The sequence below is a fragment of the Pinus tabuliformis genome, chromosome 7, assembly GCF_031772625.1.
Source record: "Pinus tabuliformis cultivar Carrire ecotype Pingquan chromosome 7, CPIR1, whole genome shotgun sequence".
Classification (NCBI taxonomy): domain Eukaryota; kingdom Viridiplantae; phylum Streptophyta; class Pinopsida; order Pinales; family Pinaceae; genus Pinus; species Pinus tabuliformis.
In genome coordinates, this window is record NC_142293.1 from 714,942,321 (window position 1) to 714,968,387 (window position 26,067).

Genomic DNA, 26,067 nt, shown 5'->3' on the forward strand with positions numbered 1-26,067 from the left:
AAGAAGAACGAAGTGCCGGGGAACGAAGTGCAGAAAGGAGGAAGGACTCGACTTGTGCTTGGAGGACATTCTTGTCAAGGGTCTAGGGTTTGGCATTGATCAATAAGAAGCTTCAATAAGAGAAATTTACTGAAGGGTTTTCCTCTCAAGAGGAGAGGCTTTGGCCTTGGCATAGAGCCAACATCTTGTGTTCTTGTTCTTATGTTTTTGGTAGCAGTTTGATGAAGTACACACACATGCATTAATAAGAAGAAAAAGAAGATTAAGCTAACAAGAAAAAGTAAAAAGACTCCACAAATTGTTATCAAGTCAAGAAGAATCACACTACACCTAATTGCCCTTGATTCTTCAACATGGTATCAGAGCTAAGGTGACACATCAAGGAAAGGGCATCTCAAGAACACTCATCAAGGAAGGACATCTACAAAAGTTGAAGCATCAAGCCAAGAAGTCTCTATCACATCAAGGACAAGAAGGTCTACCATCCATCACTCATCAAGGAAGACTACAAAGCAAGAAGAAGAGCCTTACATAAAGGCACCTACAAGAAGAGCAAATCAAAGAAGGACCTACATCAAGCTACAAGTCATCAAGCAAATCTCATCATCAAGCAAGCCCACTTGGAAAAAGCAACTTGAAGAACATCAAGATCTAAGGAAGGCAAGCCATCAAGTTTTCAAGGAGAAAGCAAGTCCACTACATGCTGGGCATGATCGAGTAGCTACAAGATGCATTGGGCAACAAGGAGTCATTGAGTAGGGCATTTGCTGCGATAGGCTGTTAGTAGAAGTGTTAGCAGGGTTTAGTCGACAAAGCATGGTACAAAGGACAGTACTAGTAGTGTAGCCGATAGGATTGGTGGAGGTCAACCTTCATAGGGAGAGAGGGAGACCATACCAGTCAGGGGATTCGCAACATACTTTGTGGGTGTCTCAAAGGACCGAGATATAGATCCACAACACTGCTAGAAGGACTTAGCACAGGAGCAATGTCAAGAAGCATTGCAGTGACAAAGAACAAGGAGTATGAGGTTTCGAAGGTTGAGCAACTCAGAGGGAGTCAACCTTCAGGTTTAGGTGGGGGGAATAGTTAGCAGATTCCTCCAAGTATGTTAAGAAGTTCTCTTAGTACGAGAGGCCCTCATAGGATGATCAAGAGAAGAATGCTTCTAGGAACACGCCAAGGGGACTTGGATTTGGAGGATTTTTCCAAACCAGGTGGCAGAGAAGGCTTCCAGTTCAAAGGGAGAAGCCACTGATGCAGATACGAGTCCAAGATCGAAGATAGTTTTAGCGGGAAGAAGTATTTCCCTGGCTAAGAGGGAGTGTTGATTTTTGTAGCTGGAGTAGGTACTTCTTGTTGATAAATCTAGGGCATTAGGATTAGGAGATTTCTCTATAATGATAATTGCTTGTGAATGCATTTTACTTCTTTAGATTAGGATCTTCTCTTTAGTTAGATTATTATAGTGTTCTTCTTCATTAAACAACTACCAAATCATAAACAATAAAGAAACAAGAGACATAGAATGTAGGCGATCATCTAGGGACAAAGCCTCTCCAACTTGAGAGGAAAACCCAAACGAATTCTTCTTCTTATAGAGACTTCAATTGACGAATACCAAGACCAAGACCCTTGACCTATTTGCCTCTCCAAGACCAAGTCACAAGACCCTTCTTCTAAGTCAACACAAGTCAACCTGCCTTCTTGCACTGCACTTCTCGGCTACCCAGAAATTTTCGGCCTCTTTTCCGTAGACCTGCAGTTCGTACTTATGCAATTTCGCACGTGGGAGGAGCTGGAGCCTGGAACGAGCTTGGAGGTGTTTCCCTTCTTTGCTATACTTGAAGACTTCTCTACATGACCTCGGCTAGTGATGGAGCTTGTTTGGAGACCCTTTTGGTGACTTCCTCTTGGACTGTTTTGACACTACTACAGAAACCCTATTTTTTTGCCACACGTGTGAAGATACTAGCCCAAACAATGCTAAACAACTTCAATATAGGCTTCCTTCTTTATGAACTTCGTACTTCTTTTCTGTCTTCTTTTTTTTTTACCAAAATTCTATCTCTAGAATGAAGGCCGACATACCTATTTATAGTGTTTTTCTCATCAAAATGAGCCGACTTCTCCCAGTGACAAGGCCGACATGCCTTTCTAGAATTTTCTTAAGGCCGACTTCAAGGTGACCTTGTGACATGGTCTTAGAGGGTTCACAAATTTTCTTTTACAATAAATTACATGCCCAAATGGGTCTTTCATCTTTGACATTGACTCTATAGACTTTTATGATATGATGACTAATCCTAAAGGTTCACAATGGGAGCTTTAACTAAAAATAAAATTCCTTGATCATGAAACCCATGATTCAAGCATCGCAAAAATAATTTTATTTTTCTTCTTTACATCAATGACATAAAATCATAATTACATGTCATTATGAAGACCGAACCTAGTTACAGTTTTCAACACTCTCTCTTAACTAGGGAGGTATTCATAATCCATACAAGGTACTTGGACATTCTCAATCTGAAGAATTCTCATAAGAAGAGTCAGATTGGTAACCCATATGTATAACATCATATCAACCAACATTGTCATATAGCAAGGCCTTGACTAACAACTCTATCTCTCCACAATATTAGAGCACAATGCTGGTGAGACCAATGATGTATAGACACCTTCATCATTGTCTCTCTCGGAACATACCCTACTCGGTTCTTAGAGTGTGTTTCACTAAGACTATTCTTATCTTGGATTCCCAATCCTCAAAGAATATCCGTCGTCAACGACTACTGTTTTCTTGGATGCCCTAACTCATCCTCAAAGAGTATCGAATGCCAGATGTTTACCCAATCATCCATTCTGTCTTCCCAAGTGAAGACAAGAATGATATGTCTATCTCTCCCTCTTAACTTAGGGAGGACATATCCATTCCACTGAAGGAATGTACCCATTCCTATAAAGGAATGGGTACATTCCCTCTTAACCAGGGACTTGAATAAGCTCCCTCTTGACTAGGGACTTGCTTCCAACAACTCTTTAGGTGGAGATCATGGGACAACCAGTTGCTTGAAGAACTCCTCCTTACGATGTCATGAACTTCCTTTCTTTATTCAGGAGTCTTCATGCTTTTGGGACTTCTTTGTAGCGCACAAACCATCCCATCACTTTCATCCATGAGTTAGTCATGTCATCCTTCATTTCATCGAAAAGTGACCCATTAGTTCATATCTAGTCTTCCTTCATGCCATGTTGCCTTCTTCATGCCATGTTTCCTTAAGGATCCTACATCCTGCAAAATGGACATTAGTTGATGAAGACATCCACAGTTCTTCCCTTGGCAGCCCTGCATAAGCCCATCCAGATATCACTCAAAAATAAGAAATGAACATTAAATCAAAATTACCTTTGGGATGGTCTTTCATCATGACATTTTCTAGTTTGCATCAACATCTTGCATACGACACATCTCCTAAAGATATACACTGTGAAGGGTCTCTTTCTTTTTTAGACTTCATCAATCTTTATAGCTTTCATGGAGATATCATAGTCAAGTCTTCTAGTTCTAGGATGTTGATGGCCTTCTTCATGGTTGCATATTCCACGATCTCTTTCCTTCTTTCGTCACACATTTTTCTTCCCCGGAACTTTTTATCAGAGTTCCTCCAATCATTGTCAACCACCTCATATTTCATATGAGGACATATTATGTTGATTTCATCTAGTTAATGTGTGACCCATGCCTTGCTGCATCCTTCAAGGAGGAGATCGTTTCTTTTGATCATGCTCTTGAGATAGAGCATTTATCCATGTTACCTGCAACCATATGACATGACTCTACCATATTGAATACAAGCATACCTCATTTTTCCTTTAGGTCATCCGAACTTCCTTCAACAACTTCCTTGATTGAAAGAACTTCAATCCCTTGATCTGCTTCACCTCTTTTGTGATCATACCATCATCCCAGGAATTCCCACAAGATGGAATTCTTGATGAAATCCTTGCTTCCATTTGATTGGTGAACCTTCCGATGATGTTAATTTTGGCCACTAGGGCCAAACTTCATCTTGGACAACTCATATGAGGCAGCTGATATTTTTATTGGATTCCTCTTTCCGAGAGGTGTAGGATTGATCCAAAGATCATCCCATTCTGACATGTACAAATGGAATTATGAATTTATTTTGATTATGGACAAATTGTCAAGGTCGACCAGCGAACTCATGTAGGCTTAGAAGCCCAACAGTCACATCTATTCATCCTCAATGTTTGCATATAAATACAAGGTGCCTCCTCCTCATTTGGACACTTCATTCACTCACACATCTCTCTTGATTGGGTACGGATTTCTGAGGCTTCTCTCTCTCCATACGTGTGAAGAAGGGATTGTTCTTTTGCTGTCCCTACATTGACCAGAATTGACCAAAAATTGTAGAAGGTTGGTTTGACCAGTGTTGACCATCTTTGACTACGGTTTTGTGTGGGGGATTTATGTTTGGGCAGGTCGCAGTTTTGGGCACAAAATCCGAGGCATTTTGACCTCTATTTGACCAACATTCACTGAGTTAGGACTTGCTGTTGTGTTGACTTTTGTTGACAAGATTTGACTAGATTTTTTCAGACCGTTTTTGGGCTGATTTGACTTGCTGTTGGAGGCCGAGTTGACTGAGTTAGACCGAGCTGGTTTGGAGGTCAAAATCTGCCCTGTTGACCAACATTGACTTTCCAGTTAGGGCTTTCTGTTTCTGCTGTTTGACTGATCAGATTTCATTGTATATTGTATTCTCTCTCTCTTTGTTGAACTTTTGAAGTATTATAAGAAGAATTGATCAGGGGTTTCCCCACATTGGGGTTTGTCCCTCGTTGGTGCCACATCTTGTGTCCTCTTGTCTTGGATTGTCTTCTACTGTTATTGTTTATGTTATATCTGCATTTTACTATCATGATGATGTGATTGCTAAATTGGATATTGATATTGGGCTAATAAAGAAATTGAAGTGAAATTGCTCTAAGCATAGAACATACCATTGTCATAAAAATTTAACATGGTATCAGAGGTGAGGTGAAGACAAAACCCAAGAAAGAGTGAGAAGAGCAATCACTGATCAAGGACAAGATTCAATGGCCTCCACATCCTACTTCAAGTCTGATGATAAGCTTCATGATAAGTCTAATTATCATGCATGGAAAATGTCTCTTGATTTGACATTAGAAGAGCAAGATGTTATGGATTATGTGTAGGGAAAGATTTCAAAACCTCCTTCAAATGCACCGACTGCTGCTAAGCTTAGTCACCGCATTCGGCGTATTTAATCGAAAAAATTCGAAATTCGGCGTATTTAATGGTCATTCGAATTTATTCGTTTCAGTTCGGCGTATTTAAAGGCGTATTCGAATTTAATAGCGTATTCGAATTTTTGTCGAATAAATTCGACATTAAAATCGATTAAATTCGTTTTAATGCGTTCAAATTCGTTTTTTCGGGTGCTGTTTTAGGCTTTAGCGTAGGTTTTATTGTTGTTTTCATTGCCGCCGCACGACAGAGACAGAGACTACACTGTAAGTCTGTAACACGACGCGTCGACACCTTGACGGGCTCGGGCTAGGGTTTCATTGCCGCCGCAGGCCCGCACACGCTGTAACTTGTAAGTTTTTCATGAAATACATATATTAGCTACCCATTATAAATGATCAAGGCTCTTAGTATGAGTTTGTTTCAATATGAGGATCGAGGCTCTTGCTACGAGTTTGTTTTTTATCGAGATTTATCAAATGCACCCTTCCGAGGAAAAAACAAAGATGCAAATGTATTGTCGTCTTGCTATATAGAGTATACACAGTGAAGCACGAACCTTATTACACTCTTAAAGGTTTGCAGATATTGACGAGTCATACGCTGAAATGAGTCAATCTCATAGAAGTTTATACGGATATACCCACTGGAACAGCATCCTAAATAGCTTTGATGAAATAGATATACGGTATACCCATTACCCACTGGAACAGCATCATTCGGGAGCTTTGAAGAAATAGATATACCCATTAGAACATTATTATTCAAGCTCATGCTTTTAAAGTTTTACCTTAATAAAATAGATACACGGGTGTATGCAAGAGATGATTTTTGCTCAGTTTCTTTGTTTTCCATAAGTATTTGCTCATATTGAATCAAAACAAATCTTTGCACTTAAAATTTTAACTTGTAGACCCTATTCGTGTGGAATTTTATGATCTGTAATTCATATCACAGCATTCAAGTTCATCTACGCGGAGGGAAAAGAAGACTGATAAATTTAATAACTTTTGAGCCCAGAAAACTTTATAATTCAGTTTTGAGAACTTGAGGTAAGGTTCACCGAGGAAAAGGGTTGAATGTGCTAGTAATTGAAGTAACATTTATCTGGAAAAATATTCAGCAGATTAAACGTGGAAGTAGCTGGAAACTAGCATCCCATATCATACACCTGTCACCCACTAGAAGAGTATTAAATCAGGCTCATTCTATTCACTCAATAGACATTATCAATTTATCACTGGGCATTCCAGATTACACTCAGATTTTATCCACGGGGAACCCTTAGACATTCTTTGTTTGATCAAACATTGAAAGATAATATACCATGTAAAACCATTTGAAACAAGTTGAACAGAAAGATAGTCTCTTTCGTTGGTATTAGACCAATCATAATGGAATTGCAATGTATTCTATTACTAATTTACTATACAGAAAGCCTGAAAGGTAAGCCAGAAACAAGCTGAACAGAAAGGTAGTGTCTTTCATTGTTATTTCAACAGTCATAACAAGATCAAACCTCTGTAATTTTATGTCAAGCCACTGTTCTGTAATAAATTATAATGATATCAGCCACTGTAATTATGTTCTAACTTCTCACTGTGTTGAAGGCTGAAGCCTGATTTGACTGTGTTGAAGATGACTAACGAAAATGTAATTTCAACACGAATTGCAGGCATTTCAGACATTGAACAGACTTCTAAATTCCAATGGCACCCCCAAAGTCAACTGCTGTAGCTTGGACTTTTATCCAAAAAGATGGTTCTAATCTTTCATGTCAGCTGTGTGGACATAATTTCAAGGGCACTTTGACTAGAGCAGTGGATCACCTTCTCGGTATTACCAATGGAAGTGGAGGTGGTGTTGAAGCCTGCAGTAAGATCACTGATGAACAAAAAGCCAAAGTGGATAAAGACCATTCCAGTTCACAGATGCAAAGGCAGAAAATGGTGAATAAGAGGCAGCGAATTGAGAGGGAGATTGCCATGTCTTCCTCCACCATTAATTCAGTTTCAAACATTGGTGGATCTAGTTCTACAGCTCCTCAAGCAAAAACAGGTGTGCCGAAAACATTAAATCAATTCTGGAAACCTGTTGAGAAACAGGAAGTTGATGACGCTGTTGCTGAGTATTTTTATGCATGTGCAATTCCCTTTAATGTGGCGAGGAGTCCATTTTTTACAAATGTAATTAAAAAGGCCATTGATTTTGGGAAGGGCTATGTTCCTCCTGGATCTGAAGCTTTAAGGACAACTTTGCTAAAGAGAGCGAAAGACAGAGTGACAGAAAAGTTGGCTGATATTAGAGAGTCCTGGAAGCTTACAGGATGCACAATTTTGAGTGATGGTTGGTCAGATTTGTGTCATCGCCCATTGATCAATGTGCTTGTTTATTGTCCTCAAGGGGTAGTTTTCTTGAAGGCAGTGAATGCAATGGATCAAGTGAAGACATCATAATTCATTTTTGGAATTTTGGATGAAGCGATTCAAGAAGTTGGGGTGGAAAATGTTGTCCATGTTGTTACAGATAATGCATCAAATTGTGTTGGTGCAGGGAAGCTGATTATGGAAAAATATGGGCAGATTTATTGGACCCCTTGTGCAGCTCATTGCTTGGATTTAATGTTGCATGACTTAGCCAAATTTCCTTGGGTCAATGAAACAATCCGAAGAGCCAAATCAATTTCAAACTTCATCATCAACCATCGTCTCACTTTGAGCATATACAGGAAGAATGCATCAAAAGAGTTGTTGAGGCCTTGTGATACAAGGTTTGCCACTTTTTATATTACTCTGAAAAGAGTTGTTGAGGAAAAAGCGAGCCTAAGAGCTGTTTTTTGCAGCACTGAGTGGGAGAGATCTACTCTCTCAAAAGAAACTAAGGGGAAAAATGTTGAACAAATAGTGCTCAGTAATGGCTTTTGGGAAAATGCAAACAAGGTTTTAAAAATTTGTGGCCCAATTGTTAATGTGCTCCGCATGGTTGATGGTGACAAACCTTGTATGGGTTTTGTTTATGAAAGCCTTGATCGTTGCAAAGAGGCCATTGCAACTGCTTTTGATAATGTGGAAGCTGATTACAAGGAGATATGGGATTTAATTGATAATAGATGGAAGATGATGCATAGTCCATTACACGCAGCAGCATGCTATTTGGACCCTAGATTGTTTGGGTTGCCAAGACATAGGGACGAAGAAATCATGAATGGACTTATCCAATCTATTGAGAAGCTAAATCCAGATCTAGAGATTGCAGGTTTGATCAGAAGTCAGTTGAGAGCATACAGGTAAATGTCTATTGAATTATATTCCTTTGCATGCAATTATATGAATCTTGTTGTTAATGTCTTGCAATTATATGAATCTTGTTGTATATGAACTGATTGAGACTCTCAACTTGAATGCATACAGGTTAGAAGAAGGATTATTTGGAACAGTATCAGCAAAGTATGATAGGAGCAAAAGTGATCCAACACTATGGTGGGAATGGTATGGTTCAGGGGCACCAGAATTGCAAAATTTTGCAATGCGTATCTTAAGCCAAGGAGCAAGTGCATCAGCATGTGAAAGGAATTGGAGTTCCTTTGACCACATTCATTCCAAAAAAAGAAATAGACTGTCATCTCAAAAATTAGAAGATCTTGTTTATGTTCGTAGTAATTTGCAGTTGGCATTGAAGAATGTGGCTAAAGAGTCATCCAATTCTTCTACTCCGTGGATCGATCCTGTTCCAAATGCAACAATGGGTGATGCTGATTTGTACATTGATAGTGACAGGGAATTCGCTGATGAATCTGGTGCTGAAGCATCTAGCGGATCCATATCTCATACTGCTCTTGATGACATAGAACTTTTTGATATAACAAGTGGGCAACAGGAACGTCAAGAATAAAACTTGTGTTCCTGTTTTAGAGTTCTAGTTTAGTTTTTGCATGAACAATTTGCTAGAGCCTAAAACTGCCAAGCTAGCTGCTACTTTAAAGTTTAAAGTTTAAACTCTCTTTTTATCTAATGTGGAAGCTGTTCACTCTTATTTGATGACTGTTTACTCAGTACTGTTCTATTCGCTTTGATGGTTACATGGTACATCATATTTTGGTTGGTGATCAAATGGTATCTTTTAGAAATTTTCATTATTTCTTTGTCAATATGGTTGACTCATTAGAAATTTTCATGTGCTACATAAGTTATAACTTGCTGATTTTTCCTATACATTTCAAGCTTTTCATCGAATTATGCTTTGACTCCATTATTAATATAATTTCTAACAATAAGATAGTCTTTATAATTGTATAAATCTGCCCTCTATCTTTAATATACATTTTTTTTTTCGAATTTCTATATGTCGAATTTTATCGACAAAATTTGAGTTGCCGAACTTTATTCGAATTTCAAGGTCCTCGAACTCGAACTCGAATTCGAACCTGGTGACTAAGCTGCTAAGACAAAGTACAAGAAGGGTGAAATCAAAGCCAAGAAGATCATCAGGGATTCTATTTATAAGCATTTAGTTGCTTACATCTTCGATTTGAACATATCAAAGGAGATATATGACAGGTTGGTTGGCATGTTCAAATCTAGCAATGCAAACCAAATTATTTTCCTCAAGAACAAGCTGAAGGATATAAAGAAAGGAAGAAATGAAGATATTCAATCCTACTTCATGAGGATTACTGAGATAAAAAATGATATTTTTTTGATTGGAGAAGCTATTGCTGATAGGGAGCTTACTCTCATTGCTCTTGGAGGACTCCATCGTGAATGGCACGTGTTCAACAGTGCTATTCGTAATAACGACAGGATTCCAGGTTTTGAAGAATTGCTGATTAGATGTTCTCAAGAAGAAACAAGGATGATGTAACTAGATATGCCTTCAAATAAGAATGATCCTACTGCATTCTCCTCTCATGCTAAAAATAAGAACAATGTAGGTTCAAAGAAGCAATGTCAAAGAAGGTCGGGTTTCAAAAATGGAAGGAAGGGAAGATATTTCATTTGCAACAAGTTTGGTCACTGTGCTAGGGAGTGTCCTAATAGAAGGGATACACCTCATGATGATGACAACCACAAAAACAACAATTTCAGGGGCAACAACAATCAAAGGGATGGTAGATTCAACAACCAAGGAAAAAGGAATGCTCCTGCTCCTCATCAAGGAAATGGTCGCCCTCCCAAGAGATCAAGAAACACTAGGTATGATGAATCTAATGTTGTTGATAACAAGCAAAAATAATTTTATCTTATATCTTCCCTATCTACTACATCTCCTCTGGACACTTTGGGAAATTGGTTGATTGATAGTGGTGCCTCAAGACACTTCACTGGGTATAAGGAAGCTCTTTCAAATCTGATTGAAAGGGATACAAATTTGGAAGTTATACCTGGAGACAATGCCACCTATTCTGTAAAGGGAGTTGGGAATGTTACTCTTCAATTGAATCAAGGTAGCACCATTCATCTACAAGAAGTACTATATGTACTCGATCTAAAGAAGAACTTGGTATTTATCTGGGCAATGGAGGACAAAAGATTCAAGGTGGAATTCATCGATGGAAAGGTAAGTGTGGAATAAAATTTTAAAGATGCATTTACACTTGGCTTCAGGGTTGATAGCCTATATCAAGTTGGAGGAAGCCCATTGGGAGCTATGTCTTGCGACACATCGATCCGAATTATGGCATCGGAGGTTTGATCATTTACATTATAAGGCTCTATGCGATGTGAGAAAGATGGTGATAGGTATGCTCGAAACTAAAGTAGAACATGAAAGTGTTTGTTAGGGGTGTGCCAAAGGAAAGCATACAAGGGGACCTTTCCCCTCAGGTGATAGCAAGACTACTGATATATTGCAATTGATTCATTCTGATCTATCTGGTGCAATGCCCGTGAACTCATTAGGAGGATATTTATATTATGCTATCTTTATGGACGATTTCTCTCGAAAGACTTGGATATATTTCTTGAAAAAGAAGGACGAAGTATTCTCATGGTTCCTTTCTTTCAAAGCTTTGGTCGAAAATCAAACCGAGAATAAGATCAAAATATTGAGGATCGATAATGGAACCGAATATGAATCAAATGAGGTCAAAGATTATTGTAGAGAAGTTGGCATTAAGAGGGAGACTACTACTACATATACTCCTGAGCAAAATGGTGTTGTTGAAAGGAAGAACCGTTCTATCGTAGAAGCCACTCGTGCCATGGTTCATGATCAAAGCCTTCCGAAGTTCTTATGGGCTGAGGTTGCAAACACCATCATGTATATTCAAAATAGATGTCCTCATCAAGCGTTGGACTCCAAAATTCCTGAAGAAGTTTTCACGAATAAGAAACTTGATGTTTCTTACTTTAGAATTTTTGGTAGTCCCGTATATTTTCATGTGCTGAAAAAAGAGAAAAGCAAATTGGATGCTTCTGGGAAGAAAGAAACATTTGTGGGCTACAGTGAAACTTCTAAGACATATAAAATCTATGTGCCTGGTCAAAGAGAAGTGGAGATAAGTCATGATGACACCTTTCACGAGGATGCTGCCCTTGGGAAGATTAGTAGCCTTCCTCTTCCAAGGAAGGACAAAGAAGCAAATTCAAGAAAGCAGGGAGAACTGCAGGATGAGCAAATGCCCAATGTTGAAGAACCAATGGATCCCATTGATCCACCCGCTCATGAGCCCTCCTCCTCAAAAAGGAGACCCTCATGGATTAGGGAGACTCTCGAAGATGCCGAGAGACATGTTGCACCTAGGGGGACATTTTGTGAAAGCAAGAAGCCAAATAGGTACCAAGGGTACTTAGCTACAATGAGCACCATTGTTCAATCTGAGCCTTGCACATTCGAGGAAGCTGCCAGACACCAAAGTTTGGAATGATGCAATGAACGAAGAGTATGAGTCGATTATGAAGAATGATGTTTGGGATGTGGTTCCTAGACCCAAGGATAGATCCGTTGTCACCTCGAAATGGCTCTACAAGATCAAACATGGAGCTGATGCAAGTGCTGAAAAGTTCAAGGCCAGATTCGTTGCTCGAGGCTTCTCTCAAAAGGAAGGTGTAGATTATGATGAGATATTTGCACCGGTTGCTTACTACACCACTATCCGTTCGATCATTGCCCTTGTTGCCTCGCAAGGATGGAATCTACACCAAATGGGTGTTAAGACAACCTTCTTGCATGGTTCACTTAAGGAGGAAGTCTATATAGAACAACTTGAGGGGTTCGAAGTTCAAGATCGTCAGACAGATGTATGCAAGTGGAAGAAAGCCCTCTATGGGTTGAAGCAAGCACCCCGGCCTTGGTATGAGAGGATCGATAACTATCTAATGAAGTTGGGATTTATGAGAAGTGAAGCTGATTCGAACCTTTATTTTAAGGTTGAGAATGATAGACCTCTCATCTTGGTACTTTATGTGGACGTTCTCTTTCTGACAGGTGCAGACCCTCTTAATCATCAATGTAAGAGGGAGTTGGCTTCCGAATTCGAGATGAAAGACCTAGGATTGATGCGTTATTTCCTCGGATTGGAGGTTTGGCAAAATCCAGGTGAGATTTTCCTTTCTCAAGGAAAATATATTGTGAAGATACTTGAAAGATTTGGGATGGTGGACTGCAAGTCTGTGACTACTCCGATGGAACTTAACTTCAAGAAGTTATGCGGAAGTGTTGTTGGGCCCAATTTAGGAAATCCTTCTAAGTATCGTCAACTTGTGGGGGCTTTGATGTTCTTGGTGAACTCTTGTCCAGACATATGTTTTGCAATGAATACATTGAGCCAGTTTATGGTCAAGCCTCATCACATACATTGGATTGCTACCAAGAATCTCTTGAGATATCTTCGGGGCACAATCACTTATGGACTGAGATACACTGTCGGGAATGTGAGGCTCCATGGTTACTCTGATGCAGACTAGGCTGGCAGTGTGGTGGATCGTAAAAGCACATCTGGATGTTGCTTCTCTCTAGGTTCTACTTCAATATCATGGATGAGCAAAGAGCAGAAGTAGGTTGCCTTGAGCACTGTTGAGGCTGAATACATTGCTGCTAGTTTGGCCTCCTGTGAAGTTGTTTGGTTGAGGAAGCTCTTTAGTGAGCTGTTTGGACATGTACTGGATACCACCGTGATCTTCTGTGACAACCAGAGTGGGATTCGTCTTTCGGAGAATCTCATGTTTCATGACTGCTCCAAGCATATTGATATCAAGTACCACTTTATCCGGGATATGGTACAACGGGGAGAAATAAGGCTCCAACACATTGGGACTGATGATTAGGTCACCAATATTCTTACGAAGCCCCTAGGGAAGGTCAAATTCTTATCATTCCGTGAACTACTTGGAGCTATGGAGAGACCCTCTTATGAGGGTCCCGTATGAGATGGATGTTGAGCTCTGGGAGCTCTGGGGATTTTGGGCTAATTCTTGAAGCGATGAGCGACCATAGGGTGAGTGGTTCACCTTCCCTTGTGATGCCCCATGGTGACATATGCATAGGTTGAGTAGTTCACCTTCTCCCATGGCATATGAGCAAGATGAATGGTTCACCTTCTCCTACCGGCACATCCTACCCATGCAGTCCGGGACTCATGGGAAGTACCTCTCATCTGGCCAATGAGTAGGGAAATGAGGATAGGGGCCATAGTATTACTGATGGACGCATCGTGTACTACCGTAATCCCTTTACTAGGATGTCGATATTTATCTGGGATCAATGGAAACTGACTTCAAGTTAGTTAAGAGTGGTATGACACACTCTCTATTATTAGAGACTGACTTCGGGTCCATGGAGAATGGTATGATACATTCTCGATCATTTATTCTTTCTTCATGGTTCAGCAGAGCAAAGCAGAGGCAGTGATGGTACAGGTTGTCAGACAGTTTGGCAGGTGAAGTTCTCCCTATTGTCCTTTGAGATAACCTAAGGTTAATTGGTTATGCCAAAGCATCTATAATGTTTTGTTGATTTTAATGATTGGATGATCAGTGAATTGTTTATAAACAGGTGCTTTAAACTTAGAAAGTTTCTTAATAAAATAAAAGGTTGTTCTTTACATGCACATGGTTATTTTGATTTTAGCGGGATGGATAAGAAGAATGTGTAGAAGTATAATTGATTTAATATTCAAATTGAGTATTTAATCATTTATAAGCAGAAATCAAGAAAACAGTGTTTCCTTGATCAATAGAATATAATTAAACTATTACAAAAATCTAGTGTAATTTACGTTCAAAGAGGAATTTACAATAACAGATAGTTCTGCAAATTAATCTCTTATTTAAATTACAACTTCACAGTAGATTCAAAATGAAACTGATATTCAATTAAATTTTAAATCAGATGACTATAAAAGAATTAATTTATATGAAGAAGACATAATGAAAAACTAAGATGAAAACAACTCACTGAGAGACAGACCATATGAGGCAAATCCAGAATCTTTTATTATCTCAAAAATGCTCCAGCTTAGTACAAATCTGCTTGATAATTGGTTCAAGGGTTCAACCTTGAATACTTCGACAAAATGAAGTATTTAAGAAAAATTACAAAATATTACAATTAATGCCTGAGTGAGAAGACATTCTATTATTAACTTAGAATTAACATAAAGAAGTAATTCGATCAAAAGGAATGAATTTGAACATCTGGCCCTGCATTGAAGGAAAGTAGTTGCTAAGTGGCCACTATTTGGGTGCTGCGCTGGTGAAGTTGATCTGTCCTTTAGTCCTGAAATTCACACAACTTATCCCACCGTTCTTCATCTGGAATAACTATCTTGGTTACCTTGCGGTAGATTTCATCTACCTTAGTATACCGAAAAAAAGTGGGTTTTACTGTGAAAATGTGTTTTATCTCGTGTTGAATAAAACTTATGTTGTTGATAGCTTCGTAAAAATATCTACCTGTCATAGAACCTTTGATGTTGGAAGACTTAGCTGTATCCTTGGCAATGTCCTGAAGCTTCTTCATGTAGTCTTCCCTGGTCATTAATTTGTCATTGATTACAAATAGTGAAGGCAAACCTTTCTTGTTCAATGCATCAATCCTAGTGAAAAACCTGTTAAATACTACCTCTAGAGTGTGACACTTCTCTGTCAACTGTACAACTAAGTTATTCTTTGTTAGAACTTTCTTTACTTCCAAAATAGTTTTTGTTATGTCATCCACTCCTAGATCATCCAGCTCATATCTGTTTTTGGAATTAAGGAACTTTATGATGATGTTGTCTGTCGTAGGCATTTCTCCCAATTGAGCATTGATAGTGGCAATGGTCTGCTTAGCTTTCTCCATGAGTTCCTTCTGTTCAAAAATAATCTGGATACATGGCCAGATTTCATCTATTTCTTCAATGATATTATTCCAGATGATTTCTTTAACATGACCCAGGGTGTGGCCAATAGAAGATTCAACTGCTGACTTCTTCCATGTCTCTATCTGATTTTGAGCTCTTTGAAGCTCTGATGCATGAAAAATCTCAGTTTTCTTTTGATGATCCTGTAGAAGTTTCACTTGATCCTGCAATTTTTTGATCTCTTCAGTCTGGAGAGACATGTTTTGTACTGCATTTGCCAATTGATCTGCAGCATCTCCTATACTTGTTGTAGTAGATATGGCTGTGATAGGAAGTGCTTCCAAAGGGAAACAATCCTTTTAGCAACTTTCTCCTTTTCTTTAATCAACTTCTCCATCTCTGTTTCCATTTGCTTCAGCTGTGCACTCTGCTCCATGATGAGCTTCATCATATTTGCCTTTTGTGTCTCTGTCTCTTCAATATCCTTAGCTAGAGGATCTTTTGTAGATGGCAACTTTAACTGCTTCCTTAATGCTGCTATGTCTAAATTCTTTTTCTTTATTAGCTCTTCTGCAACATTGATGTTTGAAGGGTCATAACCCACTTTGATCACCAAATCCTCCAGAGTTTTAATCTTGGTTTCTTTGGAAAGCGCAGAGACCTTCTCCATCTTCAGCTGTGATTAGACATTTCCTAATGTAACCTGCAGTTTAGACAAACTCATAGTATTGTTAGTGACAGTTGAAAATATCATTTCTCTAGTCTGCGAATGCATCTCCATTTGGTCAATGGGATGGATATCTTTTACATCAAATTCAAAAGCGGTCTTCTTGTAGTTTGACGCTGCCTTGGGTTGGGGAACTTGTGCTTGGAGGAATGCCATTTGCATTTTTCCTTTTTCTGAATCAAACACTGACAACAACTTGCTTTGAGCACCAGAAGTCTGCTTCCAGAACTGGTTGTAGGTGTTGATCTTCAAGGCCTCATTCCTGACTTTAATCTCCTTAAAGATGTCCATTATATTTTTCTTTGTCTCCCCTGAAGTAGATGCGTTGGTCTGCATAATTTGCTGCTGCTCCTGTGAAGTCGTGGAGGTAGTGGGAGACTGTGTGGTCTGATCACCCACTAATGAGGAAACAAGTGGCTCATTAGTGGTGATAATGGTCTCCTGCTCTGAATCTTTGCTGAGGTTTAGTTTAGAACTAAGCTTGGCCTTCTTTCTGTACATGATCTTGAATCCTTCACTGAAAATGTTAGTCCCTGAAGGGGACTCTTCCTCTATGCTCCTCTTAGCTATTTTCTCCTGCATGGTAGGAGTCTGTACTATGGATGATGATACCAGCTGTTCTTCTGCCTCTTATATGGTATTCTCAACCCATTCTAACTGATTTTTGTACTTCTCTATTTCTAGCCTAACTGTGTGAAAATAAGGAGTAGATTTGGTTTCTACTCTTAATTTAGAATTGATCCCTAATGGATCATATGACTAGGTAAAGCTTAGGCTGAACTGCATTTCCTTTAGCAGCTTGTCTGCTTCTTCCCCTGCTGCTCTTCTGTTGCAAATAAAAGGCCCAATCTATGTTTTGATTTTAAACTGGGACTTCTTCTTGGCAACAACAAAGTGGATCTCATCCATATTTAGCATCTGCCTTATGTACTCTAGAGCAAAAATCCTCATGGGGAGGAATTTAGGCAACTTGTAAGGTGCAAGTTGACACCCAAATATTCTCAATTCTATATAGTTTTGGTAGAGGTACCAATCCCCTGTCTGAACTTGATTTGATAGTTGCAACACCTTTATGATTTCCTGACCAATCCTTGGTTCTATCCTGCTGCTCAAAAGACTGATTGTTGGATGAACTAACATTTCTGTAAACTGTTTATATGTATATTCCTTCTGTTCCTTCATCACTAGAGTAGTCCAAAAGATGACTGATTGCTGGTTTCCTTTTTCATCCAGCTTTTGCAAAGTAAGGCTGATGTTGTCTCCTTGAAAGTATAAGAACATATAAACTTGTAGAGAAGAATACTTGAATACCTTCTCAGTAGGAAATTTGATAGGCTGCTGAAGAATTGACTCTGCAAGAAATTGGCCGAAGTTAAACACAATGGATGGTTTAGAATCAACAGAGAAAATGGACAGAAATCCTATGATGGCCTCATCTACCCACTAATCAGGGTAGTAGCCAAGGAGGTAGGAGACAACTGTGATAATCTGCTTGGCTCTCTGAGGGAAAATAGAGGAGGCATAGGGAGGATTTTTCTTTGGCAATGGGGCATCTTGTGTCAACAACAGTTCAAGAGTTTGGGCCCTCTTGGAAAAGTCTAATTTCTGGTATAACTCAACAAGTGCTTCATAGGAAAAGGGGGTGGCATTCTCTATTGTGGGGGCTTGCATCATCTGATCTATGGCCCGAGGAACAATGGTAAACAAAATTTCTCCAGTGGGGGTAATGATGGCCCTTTGGCTTGGTAAATAAGATGCATGGCACTTCCTAACAAACTTTGGGGTGCTATGGGTACGAGGAAAAATATAGTGAGGTAAATTGGACTCCCACAACTGAATGTCATCGGACTTGTCAATATATCTGTCCTCAAGCCAGCAATACATCTCAAAGAGGTCCAATTCGCAGAGAGTTTCATGGATTTTGAAGTCTTTGTCAGCGATAGGTATGTGATGAAAATCTATGGGAGGATAGATCAAAGGATTAACAAGTTCCTTTGGTCCTTTGTCCTTTGGAGGCATTTTTGAATAAAGCTAAGGACAAGAGTGAAAACTGGATTGGAGGCTTGAATGCACAGAGAGGAGTTAGGTTTTGGAGGCAAGAACAAAGGCAATAAACTAAAAAGAATGAGCAAATAGTGTCGTTGGTGGGTAGAAACAATTGAATTTTTAGTCCAGAAAACCTGTAACAAATCAATAATAGTGATAATGCATGAATTCAGTAACCTGTTCACAAGCAAAAGGGAGGTTTATATAATTAATCTGGTTTTTCCGTTGGAGGTGGCGCAGGTCCGTTGGATTAATGGCTAAACAATTAATTGCTTAACGGGTTAATTATGGAGGGAGTGGAGGTGATTGGTGGATTTAATGGGCAAATTACGTGGCAAAAGGTGAGTGGAAGGAGTGCAACAGGTAGGAGAGCAATATCAGCAGTAAGGGAAACAACTTTTCGGGGGGGGGGTGGGGCAGAGCAGTTAGTGGTTTCACGCGGGGGGGTGCGAAAAACTCTGGCGTTGACACGTAGGGGCGGGCGTGGTTTTGTATACCGCCCATTTCGGATCCCGCCCACCCCCCCGACGGTAAAGTTCAGATGGTGAGGGGGGGCCGAAATGTCATGTGGGCCCAATGTTGCACGAAGCGGGAGCGAAGCGGAAGCGCGGAAGCGGAAGCGGGAGCGCGGAAGCGTCATTTTCCAAAAATCTAGGAAGCGAAGCGTCCGCGGAAGCGTCTGCTATATATATATATATATTTTTATATTTTTTTGCATTTATACTCAAAACAAACATCCCAAATACCAAATTAATTGTAGAAGACATGAAAACATGCATATTTTTGCATAAATCAAGATAGATATGGCATCCATGATTCCATTGTAGTTACTAGTATGTACAACAATCATCTATATTCTAGCTATTACAAACATACATCAAATTTTTAAGCATATTATAAAACATAAAACATTTAAGCATATTATAAAACATAAAACTTCTATGGAATATGTTGGAATATTCTAGTTGTATACATATATCAAAATTAAGATTTATCTTCAAATTTGTTATGATTTTTTAATTAATTTACACGAAATATTATATCAACATATGTTATATTAAATACTTGGTATTGATAAGTTATAATATTTACCCATTATAATAAAAGCTATTTGCAAATTAAAATTTTTATAGTAAAATAAAAAAGCAATTACCATAATTAAAAATATTATTTAATTCATATATTAATTTTTTTATAATTAATCATAATAATTTAAAATAAAATTATGCTTTAATTAATTTTTATGATTTTTTTTTATAGTTTTAAATTTATTTATTTTTAACATAAATATTAAAAATATTTATGGTGAAATGATTTCTATACACATTTACCAACCATAAGCTACTTATTATATTTCTATATAATATCGTGTTGCTACATTGAATGATTGCAGGAGACAGACAATACTTACGGATTTTATCACTTTTTCACGGTGACAAGCAGATGGTATTTGATTATTATGCGATTTACATATATCGACTTCAGTAATCAAGCCAACCTCTCTATAGCTATTGTCCATTCTGGAAAGTTTATTTATAAAATATAATCTGCGTGAAGCTGTGTGCCCATTTATATCAAGTATAGATCTGTACCGAAAAGAAACGAATTTTTTGCAACGGTATGTGTATGTCTAATGTCCACATGATGTAAAAACCAGGAATCGCTTCCTAAAAACCAGGAATCGCTCCAAAAACTCGGAACCGCGCTTCGTCAAAAATGGAATCGCACTTCGGCTGGAGGTTCCGGAACGCTTCCGTACGGGACGCGATTCCGGCCTAGGATCCGGGGGGGGGGGGCGCTTCCTGCAACTATGTGTGGGCCGTCAGATCTTGGGAGATGGGCAGAGATAGAGCGTGATGTGACAGAGAGTTAATCGTGACGTGATGGGTTGTTTGGTGGGGTCGGGGAAAATGATTTAATGAATGATAGGGAATATTTGCAATGTATGAGGGGGGTAATGAAGTTAGGAATAAGTGGGTGGAGGATAATATGAGCAGAGTGATGATTTGGGGGTTTTAAACTTAGGAATAAGGATTAATACCAAAATTAATTGATATATAAAACCTTAGAGCAAAACCTTTACTCCTTGTCTTTTTGCTTCTGCACATGAAAACCACATTTGATATTTGACTTGTGGCGCATTTTGACTAGTAGCCTGTGCATTTACAAAATATAAAATGATGCCATTCTTTTCTTTTTGCTTCCCTAACATTTTATTTCTCTTTTGCCTTCTTGATTTAGGGCCGCTAACACCTAACATTTTATTGATATGGATGCCTATAAAACATTAAATTGGCTTAACATTTTAACTTTTCTTTCTTTTGCATCCATATCCTAACTTAACATTTTAAAATTATTTTTGACTAGTATACTAACTTATCAAAACTAAATAATGTTACAACACTCCCTAGTAGAGAGGGAGTGTTAATTTTGGCAACTAGGGCCAAACTTCACCTTGGACAACTCATATGAGGCAGTTGATATTTTTATTGGATTCCTCTTTCCGAGAGGTGTAGGATTGATCTAAAGATCATCCCATTCTGACATGTACAAATGGAATTATGAATTTATTTTGATTATGGACAAATTGTCAAGGTCGACCAACAAACTCATGTAGGCTCAGAAGCCCAACAGTCACGTCTATTCATCCTCAACGTTTGCATATAAATACAAGGTGCCTCCTCCTCATTTGGACACTTTATTCACTCACACATCTCTCTTGATTGGGTACGGATTTCTAAAGCCTCTCTCTCTCCACACGTGCGAAGAAGGGACTATTTTTTCGCTCTCTGCGTTGACCAAAATTGACTGAACATTGCAGAAGGTTGTTTTGACTAGCATTGCCATCTTTGACTACGGTTTTGTGTGAGGGATTTCTGTTTGGGCAGGCCGCATTTTTGGGCATGAAATCCGAGGCAGTTTGACCTCTATTTGACCAACGTTCACTATGCTAGGGCTTGCAGTTGCGTTGAATTTTGTTGACCAAATTTGACTAGACTTTTTCACACTGTTTTTGGGTTGATTTGACTTGTTGGAGGCCGAGTTGACCACGCTGTTTTGGAGGTCAAAATCTACCTTGTTGACCAGCGTTGACTTTCTGGTTAGGGGTTTCTGTTTCTTCTGTTTGATTGATCAGATTTCATTGTGATTGGGCAAGTGAATATTGTATATTGTACTCTCTCTTTGCTGAACTTTTGAAGAATTATAAGACGAGTTGATCAAGGGTTTCTCCACATTGGCGTTTGTCCCTGGCTGGTCCCACATCTTGTGTCCTCTTGTCTTGGATTGTCTTCTGCTGTTACTGTTTATGTTTTGTTTGCATTTTACTATCATGATGATGTGATTGCTAAATTGGATATTGATATTGGACAATAACGAAATTGAAGTAAAATCGCTGTAAGCATAGAACATACCATTGTCATAAAAAATTAAGAGATGAAGATTCCAATATAGGATCTTGAGTATCCTCATCTAGCAAATGTTCCCTTTTGACTGATGTTTGATGAGCTTTGTGTTAGATGACCTTTTTCTTCTTTTTCCCGTAAGTGCCACTTATGCTTCTAATGAGGTTACCAAGAGCTATATCCTTCCATATGTGATTGCCATAGACTTCTATTTCAGCAACGAGCTCTTGCTTTTAATGCTTCTATGATGCCATGATGCATCCTATCATTTTCCTTAGTGATTCATGATGGCCATATCTTACAACAGAAAACTTGAAAACAAGAACTTGAAAAGAACTAGGTGAGGAAGGCTATCTCAATCATAGTAGAGATCTTTTACTTCTGCTTTCTTGGAATTCTTTTTTTCAGCTTCCTCCACTTCTTCAGTGATATTGGCTTTTTCTCTACCTCTTTTGTTATTGTCCTTCTTGAGCTTAGGACAATATCTTTTGTAATGCCCATATTCTTGACATCCATAACATTGAATTTTAGCCATGTTCTTCTTCTTTTTTTGAGGACCAAATTTCCCAGACTTTCCTCTTCTCTTTGCCATAGTAGCATATGCTTGATTTTGCTCACTTGATCCCACACCAGTCTTTGCCTTCAGTCTGGTTTCTTCAATTTTGCATAGAGACCATAGATACTAGAATGGTGTAGCTTCTTTCTTCCCATAAATACTTGAAGTTACCCCACTCCTCTGGTAGTGCATTTAGTACTATAGTGGTTATCTCCTTGTCAGACATTATTTAACCTAGATCTTGAGGTTGATCCCTTATTTCAAATATTCTCATGAAGTATGAGGCTGTCCCTTCTTTTGATATCTTTAACTTGTAGAGTTCTTGCCTTAGAGAGATAGCTTCTCCCGCAGTGCTTACAAAAAACAACTCTACCAATTTGTCAAATATTTATTTTGAGGTGTCGAGTTTAGATACATATGGAATGAGGGGATCCTTGATGGATTGTATGAGAATCCTTTGAGCCCTCACTTCCCCTTTCATGAACTTTGCAAGTGCTTGAGCATCTTCTTTCAATGGTTTGGTGATAGATCCTTTGACATGATCTCTAAAATCATATTCTAATTGGTCAAAATCAATTTAAATTGCAAAATATAAGCTTTCACAAGTTTTGGCCACTTGGGCACCTCTCTAATTTGACCTAGATCTAACTTTTTCTCTTGCTGGAATTTACTGCATAAGTGTGAAATTCAAGTGTGAAATATTTCTGAAGCATATACTTAATTAGGACTAAACTTTTGAATTTTCAGTTCCCTGATAAAAACTTAGTATTTTAGACTTTTGGGGCAGTATATTCTGTGTTTTTAGCTCGCTGATCTGTAACTAACTGACTGCTGTAATTAGTTTATCAGTCCTGAATTTTCTGAATCATATTCTCTAAAATTTCATTTTTTTTCAAGTTTGGCGAAAAGTTTCTATTTTTAGAAAGTATTGGGAAACTATTTTTGGCTGTGTTAATTTGCTGATCTGTGGTTAACTCACTGCTGTAATCTTCATATCAGATCTGAAAATTACTAGGGAAAATTCACCTAAAGCCCGAAATTTGAAATTCTCAAGTTTTGGTGCATTTTGCTATTTTTGGGCATATTGGACATCTAGTCTAGGAAGTTTTTTAACTTGTTGATCCATCTTTACTCACTGCTGTATTCTTAAAATCAGATCTGAAATATTGCTGAATACTCCATCGTAAAGTGTGCCTAAGAACTAATTTACATTGTTGGTTAATTTGGAAATTTTATACTTCAATGTGTTGAGTAATTTTCATTATTTGGAGTGGTTTATGCACTGCTGTTATACATTGGTAAATCTGAATTCTCTGTAGTAATAGTGCTGATATAAACTGTCACAAGTCTGTGATCAACATCTTGATTGGCTATTGTTAGCATTTGGCATCTTGGGCTACTTGGTATTTTGGTATTGTGGAAATTTGTACATCATATAGGTTAGTCAATCATTCGAGCAGCAGTTGTCCATCCGGACATTTGGTTTCAATTCATAAGAAGTAAGAATTTGTGACTTTAGTAAGGCACTGGTCTCATAATAGAAAATCTAATTTAATCATAATTTTGTTTAATTTCAATCAAGTGGCTAGGCCACTCATCCGTGTCTCCCGAGTAAGTTGATTCTCAACTTGCTTTCCTTCAGTTCATTGCATAGGGACTACCCCCCATAGCGTGTTGTTGGGAGACAACTAGAACAGAGTGGGTGGGGATTAGAGTGACAACCCCCGTCCTAAGCATTGTCGCAGTGCCTGTACAATTCGGGCAACAACAAGGCCAATCCAAGTTAGTTCACAACTTCAATTATGAACTGAATTCCGATAACCAATTGAGTTCCAAAAAGCTTCTGTCATATCACATCAAGAAACTATCATACATGCTAGGTCATCAAGGAGCAAGGTCATAGATCACTATAGTAACACTGCCATGAAGATTTGCTGCCAACATGAATCATTGCCAACATATATCCATAACAAGTCACTGCCATTATAAGAAGAGGAATGTCACTGTCCAAGGTCACTGCCATCATACTAGAGCAAGGTCACTGCTACCTTATAACACTGTCACTGTCTATGTCATATCAAAATTTTAGTTGTGATGGATCTGACATACTGTCAAGAAGGGTAATGTCCATACTAGGTTACTGCCATTGTCTTACAACAAATTTACTGTGATATTGTAATGTCAAGGGTTACTATCACTACTATACTATGAGTTCTCTATCATATATCATGGTTTTAGTCATATACATTATTGTCATGTGTCTAGGACAAAGGTATGAAGATTGTCCAAGTTATTGTAATATAGAACACTACCTTATCTGAAGTAATTAGCCACATAAATATATATATTGTTTACCTCAAAGTATGGTAATACTGCCAGTTTGATGCTAAACATAGATTGATCCACATAATTATGAGAACTCTCGGCCATAGAGACATACGAGTTAATGAGCCACAATGTACAGAGCCTAGCCCTAGAGTGAGCCACAATAAAGAGAAACTTTGCCACTGATGATGTGTTGCCACTATAAGAGAGATGCGATGCCATAGTCCTATAGAGTGATCCATATGGGAGTAATCCGAACCATAAATAAAAACATTGTCATTGTTAAATATAATGCCGCAGTAATTTTGCTGAGATGCCATTCTTCCAAAATAGAGATCACTGTGAATGTATGTTAGAGAAATCATGTGAGCGAGCCAGAGGAACCATGCGAGAGTGAGAGCATATGCAGATCATGTGAGGGCCATAGCCATGTTGATTTGGTGTAGCATCGGATGTGCTCTAGGCCTCAAATTTTGCAGGGAGGCTTGGGCACATCTGTTCCAAAGAACCCATAAAGCGTTTTGGGAAATTCCACCCAGAAACAATTTTATTAAAATAATTAATATTTTTTAATGGGACCCTAAGTCTAAACTTAGGAAATTAAAAATATTAATGGGTATTAATCTAATTGTGGGTGTAACTTCTAGAAGAAGACGAGGATCAAGCTAAAATGATCTTAGCCATTGATTAACTTTTAATCTGGGACGTTGAATGTCAACGAGAAGATTATTTAAGAAAGCTTGAGGGTCATTTGAAAAACACACCGAGGGATCAAGAGATCGAATTTCTGAAGTGAGAAGTTCTCAGGAGGAAATTATGATTGAGTAGATTTCTTGCAGTTGAGGGGCAGAGATAGCATCCACAGAGAGAGAGATTTTCTCAGCCAAAGAATCATCAGTAGAGAGAGGTAGAGAGTGATCCAAAAACTCTCACGGAGAAGTAGCGCAGAGGGTGAGAGAGAGTCTGAAATTTTGTAGCAGAGTCAATTTCAGAAGCCGGGGTGTGAGATTGGGAGGCTGAGAGTAGTGACTCCAGGTAGCAAATCGATCAGCTGGGTGGGCGACTGCGTGAGGACTGCACAGGGCCTGCCAGAGGCACTTCATCCAGTGTCTTGATCAACTTGGATTTTTCTCAGTGATTGTGTGAGGTAATCTCACAAATCTTTTTGCTAGTATTTCTCTCTCTGTAATTGAATAACCCTTTAGGCATTCAGAGATGTATTCAAAATTTGCTACTGATTAATAATAATAAACCCTCAAAACTGCTGCACTGGTTTTCCCGCATTGGGTTTTTCCAGGGACATTTGTCCAAAAATAACGGTGTCATTTGTGTTGTATTTTCTTTCTTGCTCAGTTTCTTGTTTCCGCATAATATTTAATTAACTGAAGGCTGCAGTGTATGTATTTCGATATTTGCCGTAGGAAATTGCAA

At 38.5% G+C, this 26,067-nt stretch overlaps 2 protein-coding genes across 10 annotated transcripts in view; both read left to right on the top strand.

Moving 5' to 3' along the window:
• Positions 1–26,067, top strand: part of LOC149249523 (tRNA:m(4)X modification enzyme TRM13-like) — a 306,935-nt gene that overhangs the window by 103,705 nt on the left and 177,163 nt on the right. The gene's annotated exons all lie outside the window — the stretch shown is intronic.
• On the top strand, positions 7,742–9,370 carry LOC149249524 (uncharacterized). Its single transcript, XM_089456271.1, has 2 exons — positions 7,742–8,585; positions 8,710–9,370. The coding sequence occupies exons 1-2, from the start codon at positions 7,864–7,866 to the stop codon at positions 9,188–9,190; spliced, it is 1,203 nt and encodes a 400-aa protein (XP_089312397.1). The 5' UTR covers positions 7,742–7,863; the 3' UTR covers positions 9,191–9,370.